The following is a 26,860-nucleotide window of genomic DNA, read 5'->3' on the forward strand; positions in this document are numbered from 1 at the left end:
CTTCGCTTGTCAATTTCGGCGGGAAAAGTCCCGTGTTTCTACACAGCTATAGAAACACGCTTCTCGACCAATTAGCACGCGCGTACTATAAATGTTATATTATAATGTATTATAGGCCTCTTATATATGCATTATGAACCGATATCGCCCTTACCGCTCCCTCTACGGAAAGTTCTGAATTGAGTATTTTTTCTTTCTTTACTGTTCCATTTAGCTGGAATGAACGTCGAATGCATCGTGGCTCCTCTTTATCTGCAAACCTGGATGCAAGATACAAAAAGTATGTGTATAACTATCGATTATCATGCATATAACCTGATCAACGTTTCCTTTGTATGAAACGCTGGGGAGAGATATTGACGTTCTATAGAACACGCAGTGACGCCTTCTCATCGCAATGTATTGCGCTCCACCAAATTTCACGTTGTTGCATGGCCCGGAATAAATTTTAGAAGGAATTTGTGAATATTTCTGAAAGATCTGATAATCATTTATCTTATGGAATGGTGATTTGTGTATTTGCTTGACTCCAGGCTAACCTTATTATCTGCACTGCATTGTATATTGTTCATACTGTAGTAACATTTTTGTTCATTATAAAGGATTATTAGTGAAGTGAAAGAAGAATGCGAGGTGAGCGTTGTTTAAAGATTGCTTACTACCCAACCAATGTAGTTTGTACATGTATAGGGCAGACTTTAGAGCAATTTCAACCTTAATTCGAGATGACAGCATTGCGAACATAACGCTCCACACTCCACTTTCAAACGCAGATTATGACCTATTTTGTATTCTTACCTCTGTCCTTTGTATAATCTAAACTTGTAATCTCACGAATCTTAACAGAAAACCAATTTCAATTTCGACCGATGTGATCTAGTATAAGGGCTGCCCCGCGATGATTGAATACGTGCCGAAACACGGTGCTAATGTAGTACTGGGGATTTTATTATCAATCATCAGATGCAATTCTACAGTTGGCCGTTGCCATGTTCCAATGCCACAGAAAAAGAGTACATTGTATCGTTCCTCTATATCAATTTTGAAAACCGGACATCGGGCATATATATATATATATATATATATATATATATATATATATATATATATACATATATATATATATATATATATATATATATATATATATATATATAATACATATTTTACTTTTTCACAACAGGACCACGGAATTTCATCCGACGATGAAGCAGCAGGTGAAAACAACAGTTATTGATCTCCAAAGCTGGTTATACCTGCAATAAACCCACTACCCATACAATTCCTAATATCTTTTCATTCGCATTCCTAGATATGTCTGTCCAGCAGCAGTTCGTGTTCAACGGCGGTGTTCACCAGGCAGGGTATCTAGCTGGTAATCGAGGTGCAATTGTCTCGACCCCGGTCTCCACTCCAGGGGCACGGCTCATAGTTACTGAGGAGGACTATCACAGAATGTTGCAAAGTCATAAACGAAAAAGAGTGAATAGAGAGGTAAAGTGTCGATAGTTAGTATAGGCCCTCTCATGACGCGAGTCATCTAAAATGTTTTTGACTAGTGATAATGTATATGACTCAGGTGTACGAACTAATAGGGAGTTTATGATCTACGTCGCGGTCAGTTCGACGACGCTCGTCGAATATTTGGCTAGAAATAAGCTACGGAAAATTAATTTTGCTGCCAGGACTCTGAAATAATCATACAAACGTTTCAATTGTGCTTAGAACCCCTGATGTTGATACTGCAGTTTTAAAATAAGCTGTAAAACAGCTATCGCGTTGCCGCTGCTTTCATGTCATCGAGAAGCCGTGAAAATGCCTCATTTCAAGGTGTCGTTAGAATGACAACGCTGTCATGGGACCACAAGTTGTCTCTAATGTTGTGTTTCCTTGCTTTGCAAGCGCGTTGTTGAGCTGACCGCGTCGTGAATCGTAAACTCCCAAATCATCGCGATGGTGCTACCTTGAATTACCAATCGGGAAGGCTGAAAAATTAGCTTGGCAACGATGGGAATCGAACCTGCGGCCTATTTAGACTATACGATTAGTTGTATGCAATTATCATTTTGACGAATGCAAAAAAAGCCCAAGTCGCAATCCTTCTCATTTTGTTCAGGGCGGAATTTGAAATGTCACGTTTGTACGTGTTTTTACACGTTCACATACGCCAGGGTAGGAATCGTATACGACAAATTGCATAGTGCAAATGGGCCTTTAGGTTTGTTATAGTTCAATGCTCTTCCAACTGAGCTGCTAGGTTAAGACGGGTTAGACATTGTCTTTTCGCATATCCAAGTAGCTATTTCCACTAAAGTCTAAAAAAACGGACAGTCACTATATAGCCTATTATCCCCTTGAATTGTTGTTTCGGTTGAGTGTCATTACGACAACGATACCCTCATTGTAGAGTTTCACTGTCGCTGCATTAATATTCGATTTATAAAGGAAATGCATTCCTTTTGTCAAAAATATTGTTCAATCATCGTTTCAAGGCTTTTCCTGAACTTGACACGGAAGCTATTACTCTGGAAGACATTATTGCCAGAACGAATGTCACCACAAGAAGAGCATCGAAGACAGGTTCGTTGGTATGTTTTAGGTTTTAGGTATGCCTATGTCATGTATGAGGCATTTCAAAAAAATTATTTCTTCAGTGCTGTGTGATTACTCATAGTTCTGAGCGCAGTGACGCATCTTTTTCTTGAGATTTTTTTAACGTGTTTATAATTCACAGCGGTGGTGAAGAGAAAATACAAAGTGAAGGAGAAAAGGGAACAGAAGAAAAAGTTTAAGAAGAAACGAACTGTTCCTAATGTGGTTCCCAAGCCTTTGCCAACTGCTCCGCCTCCTGCCGTGTCACCCATTATGCAGAAACCAAAAGTGGTTGAACCGGTTATCGAACAGGGCACTGCGGTTGACGCTAAGAGGTATTGTGTTTTCGTTTAATATCACAAGATTCATGCGACGCATGTTAAAAGTTAGGAGGCTTGATCTTTTTTGATATAACCAATTAAGGGCAGCAAAGCAGTGTCTTCTAATAACTTTCCATCAAATGTGGTAAAACAACTGCTTGAAATAGACAAAAACTTACAGTTTATAGTATTTCAAACTTGAACGTTTAATTTTCATGTATATATAACAAGCCTAATGTTAATGAGCTAAAGTCTTGTTTAAGTTCATTTGCATTCGATTCGGCACGTGAAAAGTTCGACGTCTGAAACGGGCATAGTTTTTCTGACGGATGCCCTTATGTCGAAACGTCGGGAAGTTATTTTTTATCTATTTTAATACGACTACGAGATTACAATTCAGAATCAAATTTATTATATTTCACTTCTCAAACGGGGGTTTTGAGGGTGATTTTCTAAATTCACCTAGTATATAATTACTTTATATTACTTCGTCTTGTTCAACCTATATATGATTGTTTAATGTTTACTAACAACACTTATGTTTTTATATTAATCTATTAATTTCAACCCACTATATACTGTCAACTTCGCCCCTGAAGTCTCATAATAAGCAGTATAATTTACATGATGCAACCGTTTTTATGAAGATTTAGCGCGAGGGAAATGCACGAAATGAGAGTAAAAACTTCATATAAGCAGATATCTAATAGATCTAACAGTCGAGTTATATTTGGCAGCTGTAGCAAAATCTAAAGTTAATCCCAATGCTAAGGTGGAAGATACACGAGGTACTCGTGTTCACTAACTAATGCAAAAGAGTAACAGGAATTTGATAGGTGTGTTAATCTTCTCTCACCTCTTAATTTTCCGACAAAGGAAATTAAATTAAACTGTGCTCACAGCTCACTCCTGCTGGGTTTGCAGCCATGCTGATCGTGTGGTAAACGGAAGGACTAACGAGCCGGAGAGTATATCTTGGACAGAAATCGGGCGAACGACGGACTCTTCTGCTATCGAGATGAACGAGCATATCTGGCACCGAGGATCATCGCAAGGTGGAGCATTGCGACTGGCGAAGTCAGAGGGCAGGTTAGCGGACCAGGCGAGGTGACGCAGGGAAATCTGATATCGGCTGACCGTAGAGAGGAAAATGGTAACGCGAGGACTGGCTGAGAACTGACCACGGCATAGATTGTCAAAGGATTGCACGCAGGGTTTGCTGTCAGTAAGAACACAAGTCTGGGACTTGGATTAGATAATATAGGGAGAGAAGTGTTAAATAGCCGACGCGATGGACAGGGCTTCCTCTTCGCAGGGCAGCCATGTAATTTGGTGTTGTCTCATTTTCGCGCTGAAGAAGCCGGCGAGTAACAGTTTCTTGTCGCGTAGAGCGTAAAGTGTGGCGCCAAGGCCGTTCATTTTCACAGAGCCGTCAGTGACGATCCAAAGTTGATCATCGGGTTTCGGGATCACGATAGAGCGGCTGGATGACAGAGCCTTCTGGGTCAGATTGAAGGCAGTTAATAAACTCTCGGTCCACAGGACAGTATTGTTAGATTGGCTAGCGGCTGTGAAATGCTCTAACGGGGCGACAAGGGTAGCTGAATCTTTGATGACACGTCTCAACATCTTGTAAGAGCCGATAAATGCACGAAGGTCGCGGATGGTTTTCGGGGAAGGGCAGGAGGATAGAGTTGCTATGCGATGAGGTGACGCACGGATGGATCCCTGGGACCAAATCCACCCAAGAATGGTGGTTGAGACGGGGGAAATAATGGTTTTCTTGGCAGAAAGGCGGAGATCGCACCTATCAAGGGCGCTCAGGACCATTTTCCAATTGGCGAGGAGTTCCTCAGGAGAATTACCACCGCAGAACAGGTCATCAGCTATTTTGGCAACGAATCCATCCTGTAAGAGGTCACCGAGAACACGACACATCAGCTCCTCGAGGGCGGTCTCGGAACCAGGCATGCCCATAGCGCATCTAGTGTAAATGCGGACACCTTTAAAGGGAGTAGCGACGCCACAATATTCAGTTTGGGACTTCTTTGAAAAAGGGATTTGGTAAAAGGATTGGGACAAATCTGTTACGATAATATACCGCCAACAAGCAATCTTACGAAGAGTGGAATCGACGTCGGACATCAACGAAGGTTGAGGTTTGCTATATCGACCAACGTCCGTGAATGCGGTGACGAGTCGAAAGCCGCCGCTTCTTTTTTTTGATGAGAAAAAAAGGGTTCAGGTATTCGGCTACGATATTGGCGTCTTCAGGGCGTTGGAACACGCCTATTGCCTCGAGTTCGTCAAACTTGTTCTGAAGCTCTTGTAGTTGGTCTCGGCCATACTGCGGCATACGGCCCTTGCGTTGGGGGGGGGGGGGGTTGGACAGGACCCATATTCACAACGCCTTCGAGGGGTCCAACGGAGCCATTATATCCGGGTATGTTCGGATCGAAGACATTGTCAAAGGCCTTTGATAGGACCACAAAACTGGCAACCTGATCGGGGGTCAGGGTGCCGTCGGGATCGACGCAGACTTGTTCGGAGTGGCAGAGGGGCGTTGTGGGTGTTTTTGAAAAGGAACTTGAGGGATTTGAGTTAGGGGCTGGTGTAGTTGGTAAGCAATCTGAGACCAGGCGCGCTTGACAAAGGTGGTCATTCTTTTTTATAAGGATGGGCTTATCAGATGCATTGACAAGCCTAAGCTTGCCGCCGACGGATTCAAGGATGTGAGGTGAGGGCCAAGCATGTACAGACTTGACCGATCGACAGGAAGTAGAATCGACACGGGCTTCGATCGCAAGTGGTAGGTCTAGAGGAATGTCTGGGGGGAGGTCAATCTCCAAGTATGACCCGGGCCATATGGTGCTAGTGGTTGGAGGGGCACGTAAGAGGTAAGAGCATCTGACAGGATGGTGAGTGGGTGTACGGACAGTAGGTCCGTAGGACACAACATCAGAGCCAGCGATGATGATTTCGCGTTTGGCCGGGCGGACCGCAATGTCGTTGCGGGTCATAAAGGGGGTACCGGCTAGGATGTCGACATCAAGATCGTTGACCACGAGGGCTTCAAGAGTGAGCTTTTTCCCATTGCGACTTAGAACAAGGATAGTTTCACCAGAGATGGAGAGGGGGTACGGCCGTCGGCTTGTAATGCAAGCTGGGAGCTCTTGGTGATCTTTGCTCCAATGTACGGGGCAAGAGAAGATTTGATCATGTTGGTCTCTGCGCCAGTGTCGATAGTGAGTCGCAGGGGGTGATGGTTGAAGAAAGCGTGAAGATATGGAGACTGGGTAACATTGACACGGCGGGTACATGGATGCGGATTTGTAAGGAAGTTACATTCATGCTGGTAGGGAGGGGAGGGGGAGAGGTCCTCAAAAGAGGTTTGGTCTTCGTAGTCTGGAGCATCTTCAGTGCCGGCAATTTGGCGTACTTTAGACATGAAGGTGCGATCGCTTTCGGGGAGAAACTTACAAGTACTTAAAAAGTGGGAGTGATAATCGGAGCGTCCCGCCTGAAAGCATAGGGGCTACGCTTGTGTTTGGATCTATAGGGTATGTCGATGGGTGGGTGATTGGTAGGACGGGATGTTCGCCCGAAGCTCGAGGGAGCGGCACGCATGACTTTGGCTTCGTCACTGGTGTGTAGCTCGTCTAACAGGGAATCAAGGGCTTAAGAGACTTCTGGTTTAATAGAGGCGAGCGTACGATTACGTAGTTCGGTTCCATACCTTTGTTTGACGAGCCGAGGGAGAGCAGGGTGTATGAGTTGAAGCCATGTTAACACTACATAGTTCTCGAGAGTTGGGGAAAGCTCTTCATCGGCAGTGGGGTTTTCACCATGATGGGTTATTCCGCTGGTCGTTGTCAGCAAATTTTCTTCGACGAATGCCATTAGGCATTGGTATAGGTCCTCTGGTCGTTGGTCTGGCTTAAGCTTGATATTAGCTAAGTCCAGTAAGCGAGAACCTGTAGATTGTAGACCGTAATGTTGTCGGATGGATTGCCATACACCGTTAATGGATGTTGAGTTGCGAACGATAGTGTTACGGGAGATCACGGGAGCGTAGTTTGCAATCTGACCGAGCATCATTTCCAGGTGATTAACTTTTTGTGCACTGGTCTTACGTCGAATAGCTGCAATGTCTTCACCGTCGTCAGTGAAACCTCTAAGGAGGGCTGTATTGGTTTTCTTTAGCCAAGTAGCGTCGCTGGTCAGGAAAGAGGCGAAATTGGGATCCAACGAGAGGACATATTTCAGGTTATTTTCCCAAGCTTCGATGGAAGTGATAGTTTCGGATGTTGTGAGCGCCCATTGCTTCGGGGTTCGAACGCCGGCCATGTTGTTTTAGAGCGTGCTCGACTGCGAGTTCACAAGTTGAGAACTCGTCAATATATTTAGTGTACAGATTAATTTGTACTTTTCGGGGTTTCTTCGTTGTCCCAGGACGCTGCCACCACGCCAATGTTGAGACGAGAACACACGAGTATCACAGTGAGCGAGTGCAAAACAACAGACTTTATTGGAGCGAACTGAATCCCCCTTACAAAAAACAATAACTACTGATACGTTACGCTAGGATAACATGACGTACTTAACTGCGCGAGGCGCGCGGGCGTAGCGCAGAGGTGGTAGTCATAGCAATAGGCTATGGCGCATATTAAAAGTTTACAAGCTTCGACGGGACCTTTTCTGAGTGGATAACGGTTGGCAACCTTGGTATGTGTTGATTTTAATGTTTTCTCGCTCCTCAAAAGCTCAAGACGCCATTTTTAACTATGTTTTGAAAAGTTAACGATGCCCATGAGGATATTTAATTTTAACTAGATTTTAACTACACTTAACGCTAACTACGTTTTTATACAACTGGCCTTACTACGTAAAGTTAACTACGTTTTAACTACAGTTGGGGGATTAAAAAGTAGTTAAAACGTAGTTAAGAGTTTTATACAACCGGCCCCAGATAACAACATAACTGCTGAAAAATACGGCGGGCACCGACAGATAACACTGTCCGCTGCATAGAGATTATAAATCAAAATCATATATATCAAAAACATCAGTCGAAAAAGTGAGCGCGATAATGGGGGGCAAATTCAAGTTCCGGATGCTAAGCCAAGCGCTGATTGGCTTGACAATGCCTTCTTAGCAACCACGTTAGCAACAACTAGAATTTGTATTAAAAAATTAAATTCGTTTTTTAGGTCGCTTTGCCGGTTTTTTAAGGAAAAACAGTGCTTTTTTTGAACTGGTTTTACTACCTTAGACATCCTGAAATGATATTTTAGGCAAAAAAAACATTTAGAAATAAAAAAAACTCGTTAAAAACGACATATTTTGGCCTCGGACATCGTGAATGAGTGAACATCCGGGACTTGGATTTGCCCTCCATTAACGCGCTCCCCAATCTCTCCTCGATAACCCCTCTAGTGTTATTTATAATCTCTATGGTCCGCTGGCAAAAAAAGCGCGGGCACCGACAGATCTGAAATTATCCGTACATTTTTAGCCAATCAGCGGACGATTACACTATCTAATGAATAATAATGCCACCAATTTGTAATATATTTAAGTCTAAGTTTTAATAATTTTTGCATGAGATCTTCATATGCGAGCTTTTCAATCAATACAACTGTATTTCAATCAATACAATACATATCACGATATAATTGTGCATGAGACTGAGAGTAGCCAACTTTTCATCATGTCATTGAAACTGTAAAGAACAGAGAAAGACGAGAAAGATTTGCAAAAAATAGTTAAATCTTCGTTCTGTCAGAATAAAATATTTCGTAAGCTACAATGCAACCCTCATTTTTTGCTAAGTTTATTAATAAGAAGATGACGTTTTTCGCAGAACCAACACCTATTGTTCAGCTATATAATAAAAACCTCACGCTTGGTCAATAATCAGTTATTATTTATCGTATCTGTTATATTTATATAGCTTCAAGCTAATGGAAAGCAGCTGTCCATGCTTCTTCTCATTGCTTCGGGATATATTTTTGGGTCTGCCAGATGCAACTGCCGAGTTGGACCAGGTTTGTTGTAATGCTCGGTTTTTCTGTACCTTTTTTAATCCATGGTGTTTAGATAGACAATTTTCTTGTAATACTGAGATTATAAATATACCAATTTAACAGTTTCCATTAAAATGAGAGGTTTAAAATTATCATTGATGGGATTTTGTTGTGCTAAGATTTATTTGCCTCTTCTAATTCACTTCAATTTGAATTATTGTGAATTGCTCTAAAAGTGACTTGTTCACAAAATTGCAATTTTTGCTATCAAATTGCATTTTTAAGATCTCCAAATGGCCACAAAGATAACATACGAGTAGGTTACCTGCCCCCTCCCCCCCCTCTCCCATTAAGCGGCAGAACCACGCAACGCGTAGGCCCGACGTGGGACGTCGGGAACTGTCGAATTTTGTCGAACGTGTCCTCCACGTGGGATGATTTACGCACATAGAATAGACCTGTCTTATAATGACTCAGGTTACACATGATATTACAATGCATGTTTCATTCAATACCATTAGGACTGTTCCTTTTTAAATGTTCATTTTTTAAACATTAAAAAATCCGTCAAAAAACCCGCTCCATTGCCTCGAAGGTAGTGTTGCGCAGTTCCCTACTGCGCACTTGTCAAATTTATGACGGCTGTACTGCCCGTACACACGAGTATTTTTCCTTGTTAAGAAGCTGCCATGACATGACTAGTTTTTGAACAAGGCTAGGAGTCAAGGAAAACTTGTCAATTTTTTCGCGCACACATGAGCAAATAAATCTTGGCAAGGAAAACCTGCCCGTCTGTACGGGGCTTTACAACTAAATGGTGGAGAACCGGACATTCATTCATCAGTGCAATTTGCTCTCATGAAGGCCCGGGTTAACGGACCGAAAGCTTTGCAGTATTAAGTACTTACGTGGTGTACCTACAAGTAATTTACTTATTGATGCCACTATACAAACTTACAAGAATATTATAAACATTTCTTGTCTTTTTATTTCATACAGCTGGAGCGTATGGTTGGAGAGTGGCAAGTAAGATAACTTTAAACTCTTTATTGTAAGGTTGCATGATATTAACTTGCTTTTAAAATAATTTGTTCATTTTGCTTTAGCAATCATGTTCTTGCGTTGCAAGTGCTTGGAGTGTTAAAGAGCGTAATTGGATAGATCAGATACCATCTGCTCTAAAATTTCTTGCTGGGAGTGGAAAAGGTGACGTTGGCAGCGATGTGTGAAGCGTTTTCTAAGGTCCTGTTATACGATGCAATTTTTCTTGCAACTTGCAATGCAGTTCTACTCTTGGTGGATGTAGAATTGGCTATATAACACGGGCCTTCGTTACTCTCGGCTGATGTCGTCTTAACATATCGAACATTCTTCACTAATTAACATGTCTCGAAAGTAGAATTACATTTCGTGCATTATACGTATCTTTGTTTTTTAACCCAGGGTATAAGAAATTGAATATTTGTTGTTTAAGGTTGTCCAGATGCAGGACAGGGCCTATATAATTATAGACATAAAGTATGTTTCAGCACGCCCTGAAAATATATTTGCATGGGCTTGTTCGACGTTATATTGATGAACAGAATTTTTCCTGGGGGCACGGTATTATTATTCTTCATCGTAAAAGTATTTTAAACTTTTTTCCACGTAGATGTTTTGAATTGCCCGTCATATATACCAATGGTGATTTTTAAGCAAAAAGTTCATCAATGGAAATGGATAGGTACGTGCTGCATGTTGATTGACAGTCGCAGCAATAGAATCGTCCTGAAAAATATTGAACAATTCATTTGCTTACATTTTTCTGTTACGGAGTTCGTAAAATATTTTTATAAACTCCTTGAAAAACGTACTTCCTGTTCATTGACCAATTAGGATGGCTCAAGAAATAAATTCAAAATTTGATTGGTCAGTTGAATGGCCTAATAAGAATGGCAAATATTGGCTAGTGAAAATACGGTTACAGCAAGTAGGTAAGGGGTTTTTCAAGGATTCTCACAAAAATTTGACGAACTCCGTAAATCTGCAGAAAAATGTAAGCAGTTTTGTCCAAACTGAAATATATTACTAAGTGAAACTACTTAGATCTTTCACAGTGTTTTCATTCTCTCTTTGTTTTTGAGTAAAATTTCTAAGTAAAATTATAGTTACGTTCGCCATCACATACCAACAAAGATGGCGGCAAGTCGATAAAAAAATAAATCTTTTCAATTTGTAATCAGTCACGCGTAGCAGGTTAACGTTGCAACTAGGTCAAACTTATAGAAACCCAAACGGCAAATGACCAACTATAATTAACAAAATGTTATACGAAGACAGCACACTTTGTCAAGTTTCTTTTACCTATAATTTAAGTGAAATATCTCGAAAATTGAGACAGGTAAATTTGGCAAACTTTATTGCTTTTAAAAGCGTAGACGCAAACTTGTAGTCAAATCACACATGCAACCATACTTTTGTAGCTTCGGTTGTTTAATTGACTTGGGATGGTTACACGCCCACGCGGCTCATATTTTCGTACACTCCCTCCCTTTCGTACACTCCAAGTCTCGCAATCATCCTGCGTTTGGATTACGCGGCTTATTTGCTGGGATATTTTCTTACAGGTACCTTCCGAGACAAGGATACAGACCTCGAACCCTTATTTGATCACTGGCTGGAGACTAAAGACAACGTTGCTGTACGTGGAATTTAACCGCATTGCTCAAGATTCGAAAATATTTCATCTTGTCTTATCTCCATTTACATCGAAGTTTGGAAAATTTAATAGCATGCAGAGATAGCTAAGGTATCCCTGAACACATTTTACATCTTGTTCTTCTAGAATATAAATGTTCCAGCTTCAACTGCGCCGACATTACCGTAAGTACACGATTCATTGTTTTACTTGTGATTTAACAATTGAGTAAAATGCTGCGAATCTGTGTTTTTTCTCCTTGACCATTAACGCTTTATGTCCCAAGACTTAAAGAGTGTGTATTGTAGATATTTAAGCGGTACACAAACGCTCCTTGCGCGGCAACATCTGCATGTGATTGCCATGCATCTCTAATCCGAGATTTTAAGTTATTAGAAACATTGTAGTCGATAGTTATCGTATAAGCTATAGATATAATTTTTTTATATAGACGTGCGGTATATGTTGTGGCACCAAGTACAGAGGTTGAAAAATCTGCTTACCAAGTTCAGGTTTGTGTACGAATGTGTAGAATGGTAAACAGTATACTTGATTATTCGCTTTTGATATGAGCTGATGTGTATACATATTTGTTTATAACGTTGGTGTAAAGATATGTCATTGGTACTCATGCAATGACATCTGGATAAGTGCATGACGGGAAGACCATTTCAATTATTATGTAACAGGTCACAACCTCATTGTTTTCATTTTAGAGCCTCCCTAAATTAAATAGATTTCGTTTAGTGTAGCTAGAATTTAAAAACAATATTGTAGCCATTTGTTATATAACTTCTGAAGCTTTATATTTTGTTCACGCAGGAACGACAAAGATATGAAAATCCTCATAAACCATTTATTTATAAGATGCATGGATTTGACTCGATCGTCGCCCCGGTCAAGGTAAACCTATCTAGTGTCTCTTTTTTAACTCAAATGCCAGTATATACTTCGAACACGTTCTGAAGAGATCTCAGCTTGCATGTATTATTTATTCAATTGATGAAATTTTTGGATATATCACATCAACAGTTTCAGGCCGAAACTGAATCAGGTTTCAGTCATTCTAGCTGAATTATACAGGGTGTATCAGAAAAAACTAGAAGATTTTAAAATGTCCAGAAAACTATCATTTTATCAAAATATCTCAAAAATATATTTATGTCTAAGTATTTTAGCATCTCCTGGCTTATCTAACAGTAAAAACTAGCAGAAAAATTAACCTCGAAAAGCGGGAGAACGGTTTGTAAAAGCCTCATTTTTAACCGCTTGTGCAAAGAAAATGAGATGTTCAAAATCCAAGTTCATTTAAAGAGATGAAAGTTTGGACCCTTTTGTGCAATGTATCAAAATTTCAGAAAATTTGATTAACATTAAGTCCGCCGTGAAACGTTTCAAAATTGGACTTTTTCCGTTTACTCCGCTCTCGCGTAACCTTTTTTTATGCAAGAATGATTACATGCATGAGTGATGGTTCGAATGACGTAATTAAAACATAACTAACAATGAATACTCTTGTTTCATTGTTTTATTTAACAAAGAGTTCTGTTAATTACACCTGCATGGATAATGCAAAAGATGTCCTGTTTATGAATTGCTAGCTTATTTTTCATATCAAACATTAAAAACAATGCCAAGGCCGCAGTTTACACCACAGCAAAGAGCTTTTTTGGTAACTGAATACCACCGTAGTCATGGGAGCGTCACAAGAGTGCTTGAAAGGTTTCGGGAGGAGTATCCTGACGTACGCTGTCCATCACATGGTACAGTTTACAACAATGTTGCTAAATATCGTACAAACGGGACAAGCTGTAATCTCAACCGGGGAAGATCAGGACGTCGAAGAACTGCGAGGTCTCAAGAAAACATTGAAGCTGTACAAAATGCGATTGAAAATCAGCAGCCAAATGGAGCGAGAATTAGCGCTCGGCGAAATGGTCTTGGCTTATCTTCGGCCACCTTTAATCGTATAACACGGCTGGACTTACGATTTCACCCATACCAGATGATACGACGACATCAACTGCTTGCAGGAGATTACCAGCGGCGAGAAAGGTTTTGCCAGTGGCTTATAAACAGACCAGCACGATTTCTTGAGGACGTACTCATTGGTGACGAAGCTGGATTTGCCTTAAATGCCTCTGTTAACACCCATAATATCAGAGAGTACTGCGCTCGTGGTGAACGACCGTTGCACTTTCAGTATGAGCGAAATGATGACCGTCACAAGTTTACTGTTTGGGTCGGATTGATTGGTAATGGATCTGTCATTGGTCCTTTTTTCTTTCGCCACAACTTAGACGGCGAAGAATACCTACAAATGATTAATGAGCGAGTCGTTCCAGCTGTAAGCGAAATACGCCGTTTCGCTCCCAACGATGATGGCAGGTTCCAGCGCCTTTGGTGGATACAAGACGGAGCACCACCTCATCGGAGACGCATTGTTTCCGAGCGCTTGGAACAATTATTTGGAAACCGATTTATTGCTTTAAATCGTGCGGTAGAATGGCCACCGCGATCTCCCGATTTGACTCCTTTGGATTTTTTCCTTTGGGGTTACCTAAAGTCGAAGGTTTATGTCACACCACCGGCAAACTTGGAAGACCTTGAAGCAAGAATTCAAAATGAGATGGATATCCTAAGGCAGGACAGGCAAATGGTTCGGCGTGCTGTTTTCAGTATGATAAGTAGGGCAGAAATTTGCGTGCAAAGAAATGGAGGACATGTTGAGAACTAACAACAAATTTTGTAAACTCTGCTCTTGTTTGCAATTGTGTACTGTTTGACGTTTTTGTGTAGTTTATTTTTAATAATAGCATTATTAGATACAACATCAATGTAAGGTATAACAATAGCATTGTAAGTACGTCATTCGAACCATCACTCATGCATGTAATCATTCTTGCATGAAAAAAGTTACGCGCGAGCGGGAAAAAGTCCAATTTTGAAACGTTTTACGGCGGACTTAATGTTTATCAAATTTTCTGAAATTTTAATACATTGCACAAAACAGTCCAAACTTTCATCTCTTTAAATGAACTTGGATTTTGAACATCTCATTTTCTTTGCGCAAGCGGTTAAAAATGAGGCTTTTACAAACCGTTCTCCCGCTTTTTTAGGTTAATTTTTCTGATAGTTTTTACTGTTAGATAAGCCAGGAGATGCTAAAATACTTAGACTTAAATATATTTTTGAGATATTTTGATAAAATGATAGTTTTCTGGACATTTTAAAATCTTCTAGTTTTTTCTGATACACCCTGTATTGCCATCTCATTGACATGCTTTCAAATTGTTGTTTCTCTTTCAGGGCGTGTTTACGAAAGAATCCAATCTAAATAAGGCGCGAGAACACTCCTTATTGGTATCCAAGCGGCCTCCCTACGTGACAATTTTGACATTAGTACGTGATGCTGCCGCGCGATTGCCAAATGGTGAAGGCACTAGAGCAGAGGTATATTGAGATGGTTTTTTTTGTTGGAGGCCAAATATAAAGACGAGGAAGGGACACGTCGGGTCAATGTCCTGCTGGCAGCTGCATGAAGATCATCCCTATCTTAACAACGTGTCTTTCTCGCTGTGTGAAATTCATATTATTTACGCCTGCATGCCATTGTGAATTAAAGAATGAAGAGATATTCTAACGGGTATACATGTCCTTTTATTCAGTAACTCCGCCCGTGTGCATATTTCACATGTTAAATTGAATTTTCACTGTTATTTTAAATGTGATAAATTAAAAGCTTCGCATATGAATTTATGTATGAATGGATAATCTCTATTCAACTGCGTTGCCAATTCATATCCTTACTTTACTGTCCGGATCACCCGATTAGGTTTTCGTTTTAAAGCAGAATGATGCTTGACACGAAAAGGTGTCAAAGTATAATTGATAAAGGGATACGGCAATTAGCAATTATTGAATGAGGTTGAACATGATATGAAGAATTATCAAGCCGAAGTTTGTCATTATATATGACAAACTGAGACTTGATAATTCTTCATATCATGTGAAAACCGAATTCAATAAATGTTTTATTATTTATTTAAAAGAACGAACATGTATGCCTCAAAGTTGCCGAACCTTTCACTTGAGGAAGCCATTGTGTTGATGTCTTCGCCATTCGTGTGACGTCAAACGTGGGATACGACTATTTATCACACTAAAAAAGTCGTATCACACGTTATGACGTCACACGTTGGATATGACGATTTCACACATGGCTATTAGCCAATCACAGACTGTGAATTCTGTTAAATAAATAATAATAAAAATTATCTTTGTCTATTTTAAAAGAACGTCATGATTATTTACAAAATTCGTTTACGGATTTTTGTCAACTTTATTACTTACAAGAAATTTTCGAATGAAATAATCTTCCATCCGCCATTTTGGATATGCATATTCTTGCTCTGATATGCGTTACGTCATAAGCTGGGTGAAAATTCGTTTTGTAACTTCAAATTAACGATACGGCGAAGTGATAGTTCCATGGTATTACAATCGCACGTATCTCAAATTATAACGTTTGAATTGTAAAAGTTCCAAATAAACCGTGAACATGTAATTGTTATTTTTTAAACGTCAACCCTGCTTTTGACGTCATGTAATTAGATGTCATTATAAAACAAGATGGCGGATATATCGCGATATCCGATGTTTTTGATCGTAAGGAAGATAAAAAAAATTTGTAAAAAGGCTCTATAAGAAGCCTAAATTTTTTTTTCAATGAATCAGAAATAATTTTTATTGCCATTTTAATTCCCTTTAAGCAAAAGTATACCGGATCGTTAAAGCGCAATACTTTGTACAACAGCATGAATTTTTTTTTCAGGTTTGTCTTCTGTTGAAAGATTCTCAATATATTAATCCAACTGCAACCGATGGACAGGTTTGTTTATATTTAATTTTAACGAAATTCGTGTAAATTAGAGCTATTGTTAGATATATGACCTAGTAACCTTCATTGCCTATGATGGTGTTAATATGTTGTAATGATCGTGTTAACATGTTTTTGTTAACGACTGCTGTTTACAGGTTAATGTATTGATAACCTCTTTTCCCTAGATTCATACTGTTGTAAGTGGAGCTCTCGATCGACTTCACTACGAAAAGGATCCGTGTGTGAAATACGACAATGCACGCAAAGTTTGGATATACCTTCACAAAACAAGAACTGTCGAAGAGTTCGGTAAGACTGCAGCGTTTGCTTAATTTTTTAGACGTTCGGTAAGACTTCAGTGCATACTTAATAGAATTTGTAGCAGGCTGCGAGGTCCGGATGTAACTTTGATTGCGAAATCCTGGCATTATGATAAGTAATGCCCTGAATTTCTGATAATGCTTAAGGCGGTGTTACACTATGCAACTTTCCTTGCAACTTGCAATGCAATTCTACTTCTGAGGCATCTAAAGTTGACAAATACGAACATTTCTCACGATCTGCTAACGTTTTCTTAGCATTTCGAACACTCTTTACTAATTAACATCTCTCGAAATTATAATTGCATTGCAAGTTGCACTAAAAATTGCATAGTGTAACACCGCCTTTAGGCTAGCTTAGGCTTAAAAACCCTCCCTTACCTGCTCTGAACCAATCGGAAAGCTTCTTTCCGCGTACCATGAAATGAAATTTGAATCACATCCTTTTTTACTTTGTTTGACATTTAGAGAAGCTTCATGAGGCAAGTGCAGCTGCAGCCCGTGCAAAGAAACAACAGAACCAAAAACAGAAACAATTGAAACAGCAGGTTAATCAAGTATATCTGTTTTTATGTAGGAGCGTATTTTTTATTTAAAATGTATATCAGGCTTTTGGGTGTTAAATAAGACATTTTTCGGAGAAAAGCAGAGCAAAGATCAAATTCTTTATGATCTATACGTATAAAAAGTAGAAAACCAAGGTTATTTAGAACTTCTTTAATGCATGATTTGAAACTTTCTAGTTGCAAATTGCATGCTTTGTTCACATTGCTATTTGCTTTGCATCTGTTACTTGTGAGTTATGAATCAGAATGATTTCCCAAGAACATTGAAATAACGTTGGCAACATGATATGCATGTTCTTTTGCTATATTTCCCGCAAATAATTTACGTGGTTTCATATGTTAACACTCGTCAGGTCATACATTCATTTTCCTCTCACTTGGTGTAGTTCAAATGTGGGGATTTACAGCGAAACGCACTCACACAACGACCAAATTGTGTACGACGTCGTAACGGGTACACCAGGCGAATAAACAAGCGCATAAATCACGAATTCCGGATCGTATAAATGAAGTGTGTGTATGTGGTTTCTAAATAATGACGTACAAAATATCCGTCAATATACTGTTACAAAGTTAAAGGAAATATGATATTAATGTACCTGACTGTTGAAATTCCCAAATACGAACTAATATAAAACAAACTCTATGATAATGTCATTCGTCTTCAAAACTAAAACATGTGTTCAGTGCCTGTTCGCAGGCAACTTATCCTTACGATACGCGGGCCTGGTTAGATCCTACACTGGCCCCTATCGCGCCATGCGGTTCTATAAAGCGGATCTAGCATACAGTAAAATTGTAAAAACGTTAACAACAACGGTTATAGCTATGTAGAGTTTATCAATCGCCGTCCTTTGCCTTACTTGGCTTCTTCCAGCATGCACAACTTCCTTACGTCTCTTCGGAACTTTCCGTTTCTCGTTCTAAGCACGACGTGACGAACCGTTCCTTCGCTATCGGGAGAGACCTCCTCCACCATAGCTAAAGACCATTGTCCTCGTGGACACCCGCTCTCTACCATCAGGACGACGTCTTTAACCTGAACGTTCCGTTTACGCCACTTCTGTCGTTGCTGAAGCGTTGGCAGGTATTCGCCAACCCAACGTTTCCAAAACGCGTTCGCTAACACCTGGGCTTGCTTCCACCGCTTGCTGAAACGGTCGGTACCTACGAATACGCCGGGCGGTAAAGATGAGTTTGATCTCAAGAGCAACAGCTTCCTCGGCGTCAGTGGATCTAAATCATTAATTTGACCTTCGCCTCGAACCAGTGGACGATCGTTGAGTATCTTTTCCACTTCCCCAAACAGGGTTAGAAGCGTCTCATCGTCGACTGTTTGTTCCGTCATCAATGAAGCCAGAATTCGCCGTATAGAACGAATTACGCTCTCCCATACGCCACCGGTGTGACTCGCTGTCGGCGGATTAAAGTGCCATGTCACCCCTTTCATTCTCAATCGGTCGTATATCTTGGACTGAGCTTCATTCGATCGAATGTTTTCAAACTCTTCTTTCAAAATTCCGGAGACTCTGACAAAGTTCGTCCCATTGTTACTATACATATCCGTTGGAAGGCCTTGACGTGCTGTGAAGCGACTAAAGGCACATAGGAAAGATTCGAGCGAATGCGCGACCTCTATGTGGACGGCTCTCACGGCCATACATGTAAAGACACAACCGTATCTCTTGACTAAGCTACGGCCTCTCTTGACCATAAAGGGCCCGAAGTAATCGACTCCAGTTGATGCAAACTGGAACTCACAGGCAGTTACAAGGGGCTGTCGGTAATGGTGCCATGATCTGCTCGCACGGCAACGCAAACTTTCTACGACAAAGGAGACGCTTGTAGATGATCCATCTTATTCTCGACCGCCCGTTCAGGACCCAAAATTCTCGTTGTATTGCGGTAATGATCGTTTGGACGCCCGAATGACCCTCCTTCTCGTGTAGTGCTGGATCAGGAGGTCAACAACGTGATGCTTGCTCGGGATGACGATTGGGTGTTTGGCAGCGAAACTTATCTTTGCTCTGTCTAACCGACTACCGACTCTCACTAAACCGTCTTCGCCCATAAATGGCGAAAGCGCCGACAACTTGCTCGCTTTCTTTATGGTCGCGTTGGCTTTCGGAGCGTTTAGTGGTCTTGACAGGAGACACACAACTTCTTCAGGAGGTGCTTCGCTTTGAATGTACTTGATTAAACGTATATCTTCGCGATGTCTAATTCTTCCATCGACAAAGGGTTTACTCCGGCCCCTGTAACCTTACGTTCCAACGTTTCTGTGGATGAATGGATTCGACCAGGCAGTTTCTTAGCGTCGGCGGTGTCTCGGAGGTGTTGGAGAAAACGGATAAGCCAAGCGGCTTCCTTTAAAAGACGGTACCAGTCGGAGTAATGTTGGATAAAGGAATCCAAGGGTTCTTCTTGGCGAACTTGTGTCTCGTAGATTCCTACGTCGCGTTTCCACTCGAGGCTTTCGTCTGGTAGAACGTTGATACCATCGGGACGCGCTGGCCAACTGGATTCGTCTTTACGTAGAAATTCTGGCCCGTTTATCCACTGTTCGATCTCTTCGTCGTCATCGGGTCGCAAGCCTCTGGATGCGTAATCTGCTGGATTGGATTTGGAATTAACATACCTCCATTGCGATAGACTCGAGCTGTTGTAGCGATTATAGCGATTCGGTTTGCCACGAATGTTCTGAAACGGCCCCCCTCGTTCGTTGTTGATATACTGGAGGACGCAGGTGGAATCAGTCCAGAACACCACACGGTCGATTTTCAAATCTAGCTCCTCGGATCTGACGATCTTGTTTCACAGCCATAGTTGCTGCGGTCAGCTCTAACCTTGGGATGGTAGTGGGTTTGATTGGCGCGACTCTGGATTTTCCAAGCACAAAGCTGCAATGAATTCGATCCTCAACATCTGCGAAACAAAGATACGAAACCGCGCCGTAGCCATCGAACGAGGCATCCGCGAAGTGGTGTAACTCAATACTACTTAGCTGAGCAAAATAACTGGGCTTGAAACATCTTGGCACACTGATTTTTACCAACTTATGTAGATCGCGCAGCCAACGTTCCCACGTTTCCAGCACGTCGGAAGAGATCTCTTCATGCCATCCGACTTTATCTTTGCATAATTGTTACAGAAGACGTTTGGCAGGCAGAACGAATGGCGACGCGAACCCAAGGGGATCATACAAAGAGCTAACATTTGAAAGAATTTCCCGGCGTGTCCGTGTTTTCTTTCCAACAATTATACGGAACGCGAACGCATCTTCTTGCACGTTCCATTGCACACTCAAGGGTCGTTCGATCGGGAGTTCCTCGAGGTCTAAGCTAACAATCGATTGCGCACGTTCGCTTTCTGGGATGGAGGGCAATACTTCTTTGTCGTTGCTCACGAACTTTGTTAGCCGAAATGAACGCTTGGATAAGATCTCACATAGCTTCTGGATCAACTTAATAGCCGCGACAGACTTCAGACAGTCATCTACGTAGAAGTTCTTTCGTATTGTCTCGATTGCCTCTGGACTGGAATGATCTTCGAATTCCTCCGCGACTTTTCTTAAGCAGAACCCTGCACAGCTCGGTGAGGATGTCGCGCCGAATAGGCGGACTAACATTTGGTACTCCGCTACCGGCTTGTCATAATCGCCATCCTCGAACCAAAGAAATCTTAGAAGGTCACGATGTCCTGGCGAGACTCTAACCTGACAAAATATCGCCTCGATGTCGGCCAAAAAGGCGACGGGAATTCTCACGAAATCGCATCTAAACACCCACGAGTCTGTTCGTCATGTCGGGACCCTGGAGTTTATGCTTATTAAGGGACACATTCTCGTACTTGGCGGCACAGTCGAATACGACCCGCAGTTTTTCGGGTTTCTGGGGGTGCATAACCGGATGGTGTGGGAGATACCAAACATCGTTGCTTTCCACCTTTGTTTCGTCGGTGATCTTGCGTGTGTAACCTTTGTTGTCGTAGTCATCGATTCTCCTTTTATATTTGCTGTATAGAGCTGGATCCTTTTTCAATCTCGTCTTGAGTGACTTCAACCTCTTCTCAGCAAGGCTTCGGTTGTTGGGGAAATTCGGCTTTCATCGTAAAGGTAAGTCGAGATGATAATGATCGTCGACGACTTTGAGTGATCTTTCCATAATAGACAGAACCCTCTTGTCTTCCAATGACATCTCAGGGCCTTGGCAATAGGACGATTCGCTAAAATCCATCTCGAACATCTTTTCGACTCTTTCACTTAGAATCACGTCTTGACTTCCAGTACAGAAGGAATTGACGTCGTTTGCTGATGTTGTTCCCATCGCTCCGGCAATCGACCAACCGAGAGGAGTTCTTATGGCATATGGTTCCTTCTTACGTCCGCGACGTTCCTCCAATTTCCAATGCGCCTCGGGGACGTCCGTACCGATTAGGATAGTCACTTCCGCATTGCCCAATTCGGGAATAGAGATCCCATCCAAATGGCTCCACTTAGCGATATCGTCCTCGCTCGAAATGCAGCTTCTCGCAGACAAATTCTTTACCCACAAGGCGTTTGGAATTTCTCAACAATCTCTTTGATTCAATCCCTGGACATGTAGAAAATAAGATTTTCCTGATTCTTACGAGACCTTATTCGTTGTAGTAAGTGTAAAATCTATCGGCTGTCCATCTAGTTTTAGTTCGTTCACCAAACTTTCTTTCACGAGAGTGGTATTAGGTCCTTCGTCCCTAATTGCATAGGTTATTTGTTTCACGATCGTTGTTCTTCCCAAACACCTTGACGGGTATCACCCGTAGACAAATTCGCTTTTTAGCAGTTCCAGTGGTGCCACAGTGACCGGTTTGAGCGTTTTCATTCGGAGTTGAGGGAGCATCAGGTTTCTTCTCTCGATTTTGTTCTTTCGAGCAGTCTTGTTTCCTTTCTTGGTGGGGTTCTACTGGATGGAGTATGGGATGATGGCGTTTCCACAATTTGGAATAAAGCAACCTCGGCTCCTCCTGCATTTATTGGCGAAATGTCCTTTCAGAAGGCAAAGATTACATAGTCCCTTCTTGCTTACGAAACTCTTACGTTCTTCATAGGGTTTTTCTTGGAACTTAAAGCATCCTTCAATGAAGTGACCCTCCCTATCACAGAACAAACATTTGGGCTTCGTTGAGCTTCGGTATTGCAAACGATTTCCTGTTTGAACTTCTCTCGTCTCGGCTGCTGAATGCTGAGCTAATTACGTCGAGACGTTTCTGTTCCCCGTTCGAGGCTTCTTAAAGTTCTCCTTCTCGTTGTAGGGTCTTGCACATATCAATCGACCATATTCTGTGTTCGCTAGTTTAGCTTTCTTGACGACAAACTTAGTCAATTGCGAAAAGTCTGGCTCTTTACCCTTTTCTCTCGAGATTTGGGCTTCCTCTGCCCATTCTGAGCGGAGATACCTGGGAAGTCGCAAAATTACTGCACTCATGTTGCTTCTCGAATTTATGTCAGCTTGAAACCCAAGTTTATTAAGGTTCATCTCGCAATTTTCCGTATCTTGGGCGAGTTGCATCAACTTCTCGTTTTCGTTATCCTTGATCACACCACCTCCCGTAATTCTGTCGATATGGGATGCAGCAACAATATGGGTCTGCCCAAACATTTCAAGCAAAATTGACTTAGCCTTCTTATATCCTTCCTCGGGGGGCAACATAACTGTACCACTAATAGCATCCTTTGCTCTGCCACTGCACAGCTGAATTAGGAAATTTCCTCGAGCGTTCGGGTTGGGCTCGATATCTTCCACGTTGGTTCTAAAGTTCTCCATAAAACTAGGATAAGTTAAAGGGTTGCCATCGAATGTCATGTACTCCCTTCTTGGCATTTCGAATCCTTTACTTATGGTAGTCCCGATGGTGGTAGCCATTAGGTTAAGAGCTTGCTGTTGATGATCAAGGATTTGTTGGGCAGTGGCGGTTGGTTCTTGAACGGGAACATTGTCAGGCAAACACGTTCCCATATACTCTCTTGACGGGTTCTGTTCTCTCACACGGGAATGTTGTATGGTTCCCAAATTAAGAGGTTGGTGTCCTAGAGGACCAGATGGGTGTTCATAATGGAAGTTATGTGGCTGCTCTGCCTGGACGCGAACATGTCCCGGGTATGTTTGTTGCAATTTCTCAGCTGTCTGATTCCATCTTCCGTATCCATAATCTTCCTGAACCGGGTGCGGAGACGATTGAGGTTGCTGGGACGGCCTTGCAGGCCTCAAATGTGGTGGAAGTGCATTATGATGGTACGGCTGGTAGGCTTGAGTTGATGGTAAGGTGTGGAGTCTTGAACTAACAGGTTGATGAAGGATAATCAATTTCTCCTGATGCTTTGTTGCTTGTTTCATTCTGTTGAAGGGGCTCCTGCGCGTCGGTGCTTGGGACAACACCCACAACCACTGCTCCAGCTTCGGTTTTCCTAACACCCAGTTCAGCTTGTAACTCGTCTCCGTGATTTGACTCTATATCGGGCTCTTCGTCTTCTTCTTGGAGATGTTCTTGCAGTTGTGCTTCCTCCAACCTTACCTCTAGCTCATGTAGTCTGCGCCTCTCTTCTAGTTTTTCAAGTTTCCGTTGTCTTTCAATCTCCTCCATTTTCTTTTGTAACTCTAACTCTCTCTGTTCTTGGTCGAGCCTTTGTCTTCCTTTCATATGTCGCAATTCTAATTCAAGTTTACTTCTCAACGCGGTACCAGACCTGTTTGACACACCTGATCTAACACTGAGAGCAGGTGCGGAACGAGCGACTCGTCTTCGTATTTGTCCCAAACTGGGCTCAGTATTTCTTGGCGAGCTAATAGAACGGGTTTCCTTGAGTAATCGAACACAACTAACCCATTCAGAAGTGTAATCAGATGAGTTCTAAACAGGGGCCCCACGCCCAGCCCTACGACCAAAACGCCCAACACAACGACCGAATTGTGTACGACGTCGCAACGGGTACACCAGGCGAATAAACAAGCGTATAAATCACGATTTCCGGATCGTACAAATAAAGTGTGTGTATGTGGTTTCTAAATAATGACATACAAATATCCGTCAATATACTGTTACAAAGTTAAAGGAAATATGATATTAATGTACCTGACTGTTTAACCTCCCAAATACGAACTAATATAAAACAAACTCTATGATAATGTCATTCGTCTTCAAAACTAAAACGTGTTCAGTGCCTGTTTGCAGGCAACTTAACCTTACGATACGCGGGCCTGGCTAAATCCTACACTTGGTATACCTTAAAAATGCTCAACCTTGTTATGCCGCTCGTTGCAGCAAAAAACGAAGGAATCAGGGATTGGTGATGTTTCGCTTCCGACGACTGTCTTTGAGGAGACTGAAGGACCGAACGCTAAGTTGCCAGTACCTGGTGTTGTACTACCGGAAACCCCGAAGGCAAAGAAACCTCGACCGAAACGTCCGCCTACGGGAAATCCGAAGAGGCAGGATAAGATGAAGAGTGCCACCGCACAAAGTGAAAGGTATACATTTTTCATGTGAAATGTAGTAATAAAAAAGAAGAAAACCAAGGTTGTGTATACTGTAAATGCAAGGTAAAAATAGTTGTTTTTCATGGATATGGCAACCAGGATGTTGTGTTCTATCTAGGACCACCTGGTTAGTGGAACATTAGAGAAATTTAGCAAACACGGCACCACGCCTAAAACGTGGATTTGGCGTGATATGTCCAGATCTATGATTGTGCTAACGCTATATCCAAGCCATTCTCACAGCGTCTTTGGCGTGACGTTGTGTTTGCTAAATTTTGCTATTCTGGGTCTGCTGCGGGTTTTGTTCAATCTTTAGAGATGAAAACTATTTGAAAACCACTTCTCCTTCCACTTCAATTGACGCAATTTTTATGTTTTTATGGCGTTAAACATTTGGTGTCTTTTCTCTATCGCTATATATAGGGTGGAACTGTCTAGTGTTGATTGTAGTGCTGTTGTTCAACCACCTGTGATTCCTCCTATGCCCAAGGTAGACGTATTTTCCCCCAGTCAACCTGTTCGCTTGGTCGCAGCTCCGCAACCAATTTCCATAAGTCATATCGATACTCAGGATAGAAGTCTACTGCATAATATAAACCCTGTCGGTAGTTTTCAAAGAACATCAAGGTTAAATTCATCTTACATACCTGTCGAACAACCAGGTAAGCTGTATATAAAGCTGGTGATCGCTAATACCATAAACGAGGGCAATGCACCAACTTCACTTCTTATATGAGTTAGTGGTGTCAAAATTATATCTTGCCAGACGTATTCCAGTGTTCTAAACCTCGTTCCAAAATGTGCTGAGAATATATTAACTTCATATAACTTTGAGGGGCTGTTTACATGAGGCCGGTTACTCGAGATTAAACGAAGCGTGAGATGATTTTGCGGTATTGAAATAAGCAGATAACATGATCCTGCATGGCAGTCGTATGATCACCACAACAATAGCCTGTGCTTGTTTGGTGTCTTAAAGACTTATTTCAATACCTCAAAGTCCTCTCACGCCTCGTTGAATCTCGGGTAACCGGGCTCATGTAAACAGCCCCTGAGACTCCGTTTACACTAGAACGAAATTTTCCGGATTTGTAAAATTTTCCGGATTCATTGTTACACACATGTATCGGATTTGTCAGGTGTTTACACTGCACTTTAGTTGTCTCTGTATGCGGATTTGTCCGTTTACACTCACATTACTTGTTCTTGGAGAATTGTTTGCTCGTCATATTGAATTTCTTCGGATTCGTCGTGCAAAGCGTTTACACAAGAACATTTTCCGGATTCAAATGTTTCTGGATACGAAGTTTCCACAAACTTTTACGGATTCAAAGTTTCCGGATACGGCTTAAAACCGAGTACATTTTCTATCGGATTCGTTGCTGCGTGTGTAAACAGCAACATGAATCCGGTACTAAAACATTCCGCTTTCGTGATTAATCCGCGGAAACTTTCGCTCTAGTGTAAACGGGGTCTGAGACGTATTATGTGATCATTAAATGCATGATACTTGGACGAAATATCATACTAGCTTCCACTGTTGTCTTTAAAATTTGAACGCGCAAATGATGATGCGTTATTGGTTGATTAGACACGTTAACTTGGATATTTAGCTATATATAAGATACCCGAGACACTCAGTAGGAGGAGACCAGCAACAGAAAGCATTCAGTTTTCAAATAAAATTTTTGCATTGAAGGGATTGGTAGATTTCAAAGGTCTAACATACAATGATATAAAGAGTGTAGTATAGGTCTCTTTAGCAATTACAGTTCAAGATTTAAGATTTTAAAACCTGCTGTATACAATTTCGGCCTCGACTAAAAGCCGTTGAGTATACTGTGCACGTTTGAGGCACTCGAAAATTAATAAATTTACGGGGGTACCGATTCCTTCAAAGTGTGACCATATATGAATATTTTATAAGCAAAGCTACTCAAATCTAGTTAGATTGCTCCCTCCT

General features: G+C 41.5%; 1 protein-coding gene across 1 annotated transcript in view; it reads left to right on the top strand.

The window, feature by feature from the left end:
• The window catches only part of LOC114536141 (nuclear factor related to kappa-B-binding protein-like), a 37,960-nt gene that overhangs the window by 8,980 nt on the left and 2,120 nt on the right, over positions 1 to 26,860 (top strand). Inside the window, exons 8-27 of the mRNA XM_028557491.1 lie at positions 215 to 280; positions 603 to 633; positions 1,184 to 1,217; positions 1,313 to 1,494; positions 2,493 to 2,580; positions 2,735 to 2,927; positions 8,866 to 8,959; positions 9,938 to 9,964; positions 10,045 to 10,144; positions 10,590 to 10,661; positions 11,545 to 11,618; positions 11,763 to 11,800; positions 12,067 to 12,127; positions 12,438 to 12,518; positions 14,925 to 15,068; positions 16,450 to 16,506; positions 16,683 to 16,806; positions 17,286 to 17,365; positions 24,683 to 24,888; positions 25,321 to 25,559. Of these exons, the coding sequence (XP_028413292.1) occupies positions 215 to 280; positions 603 to 633; positions 1,184 to 1,217; positions 1,313 to 1,494; positions 2,493 to 2,580; positions 2,735 to 2,927; positions 8,866 to 8,959; positions 9,938 to 9,964; positions 10,045 to 10,144; positions 10,590 to 10,661; positions 11,545 to 11,618; positions 11,763 to 11,800; positions 12,067 to 12,127; positions 12,438 to 12,518; positions 14,925 to 15,068; positions 16,450 to 16,506; positions 16,683 to 16,806; positions 17,286 to 17,365; positions 24,683 to 24,888; positions 25,321 to 25,559 (1,991 nt within the window). The remainder of the gene's footprint in view (positions 1 to 214; positions 281 to 602; positions 634 to 1,183; positions 1,218 to 1,312; positions 1,495 to 2,492; positions 2,581 to 2,734; positions 2,928 to 8,865; positions 8,960 to 9,937; positions 9,965 to 10,044; positions 10,145 to 10,589; positions 10,662 to 11,544; positions 11,619 to 11,762; positions 11,801 to 12,066; positions 12,128 to 12,437; positions 12,519 to 14,924; positions 15,069 to 16,449; positions 16,507 to 16,682; positions 16,807 to 17,285; positions 17,366 to 24,682; positions 24,889 to 25,320; positions 25,560 to 26,860) is intronic.

This window comes from Dendronephthya gigantea, unplaced genomic scaffold (assembly GCF_004324835.1).
Source record: "Dendronephthya gigantea isolate DGI-Jeju-01 unplaced genomic scaffold, DenGig_1.0 000131F, whole genome shotgun sequence".
Classification (NCBI taxonomy): domain Eukaryota; kingdom Metazoa; phylum Cnidaria; class Anthozoa; order Malacalcyonacea; family Nephtheidae; genus Dendronephthya; species Dendronephthya gigantea.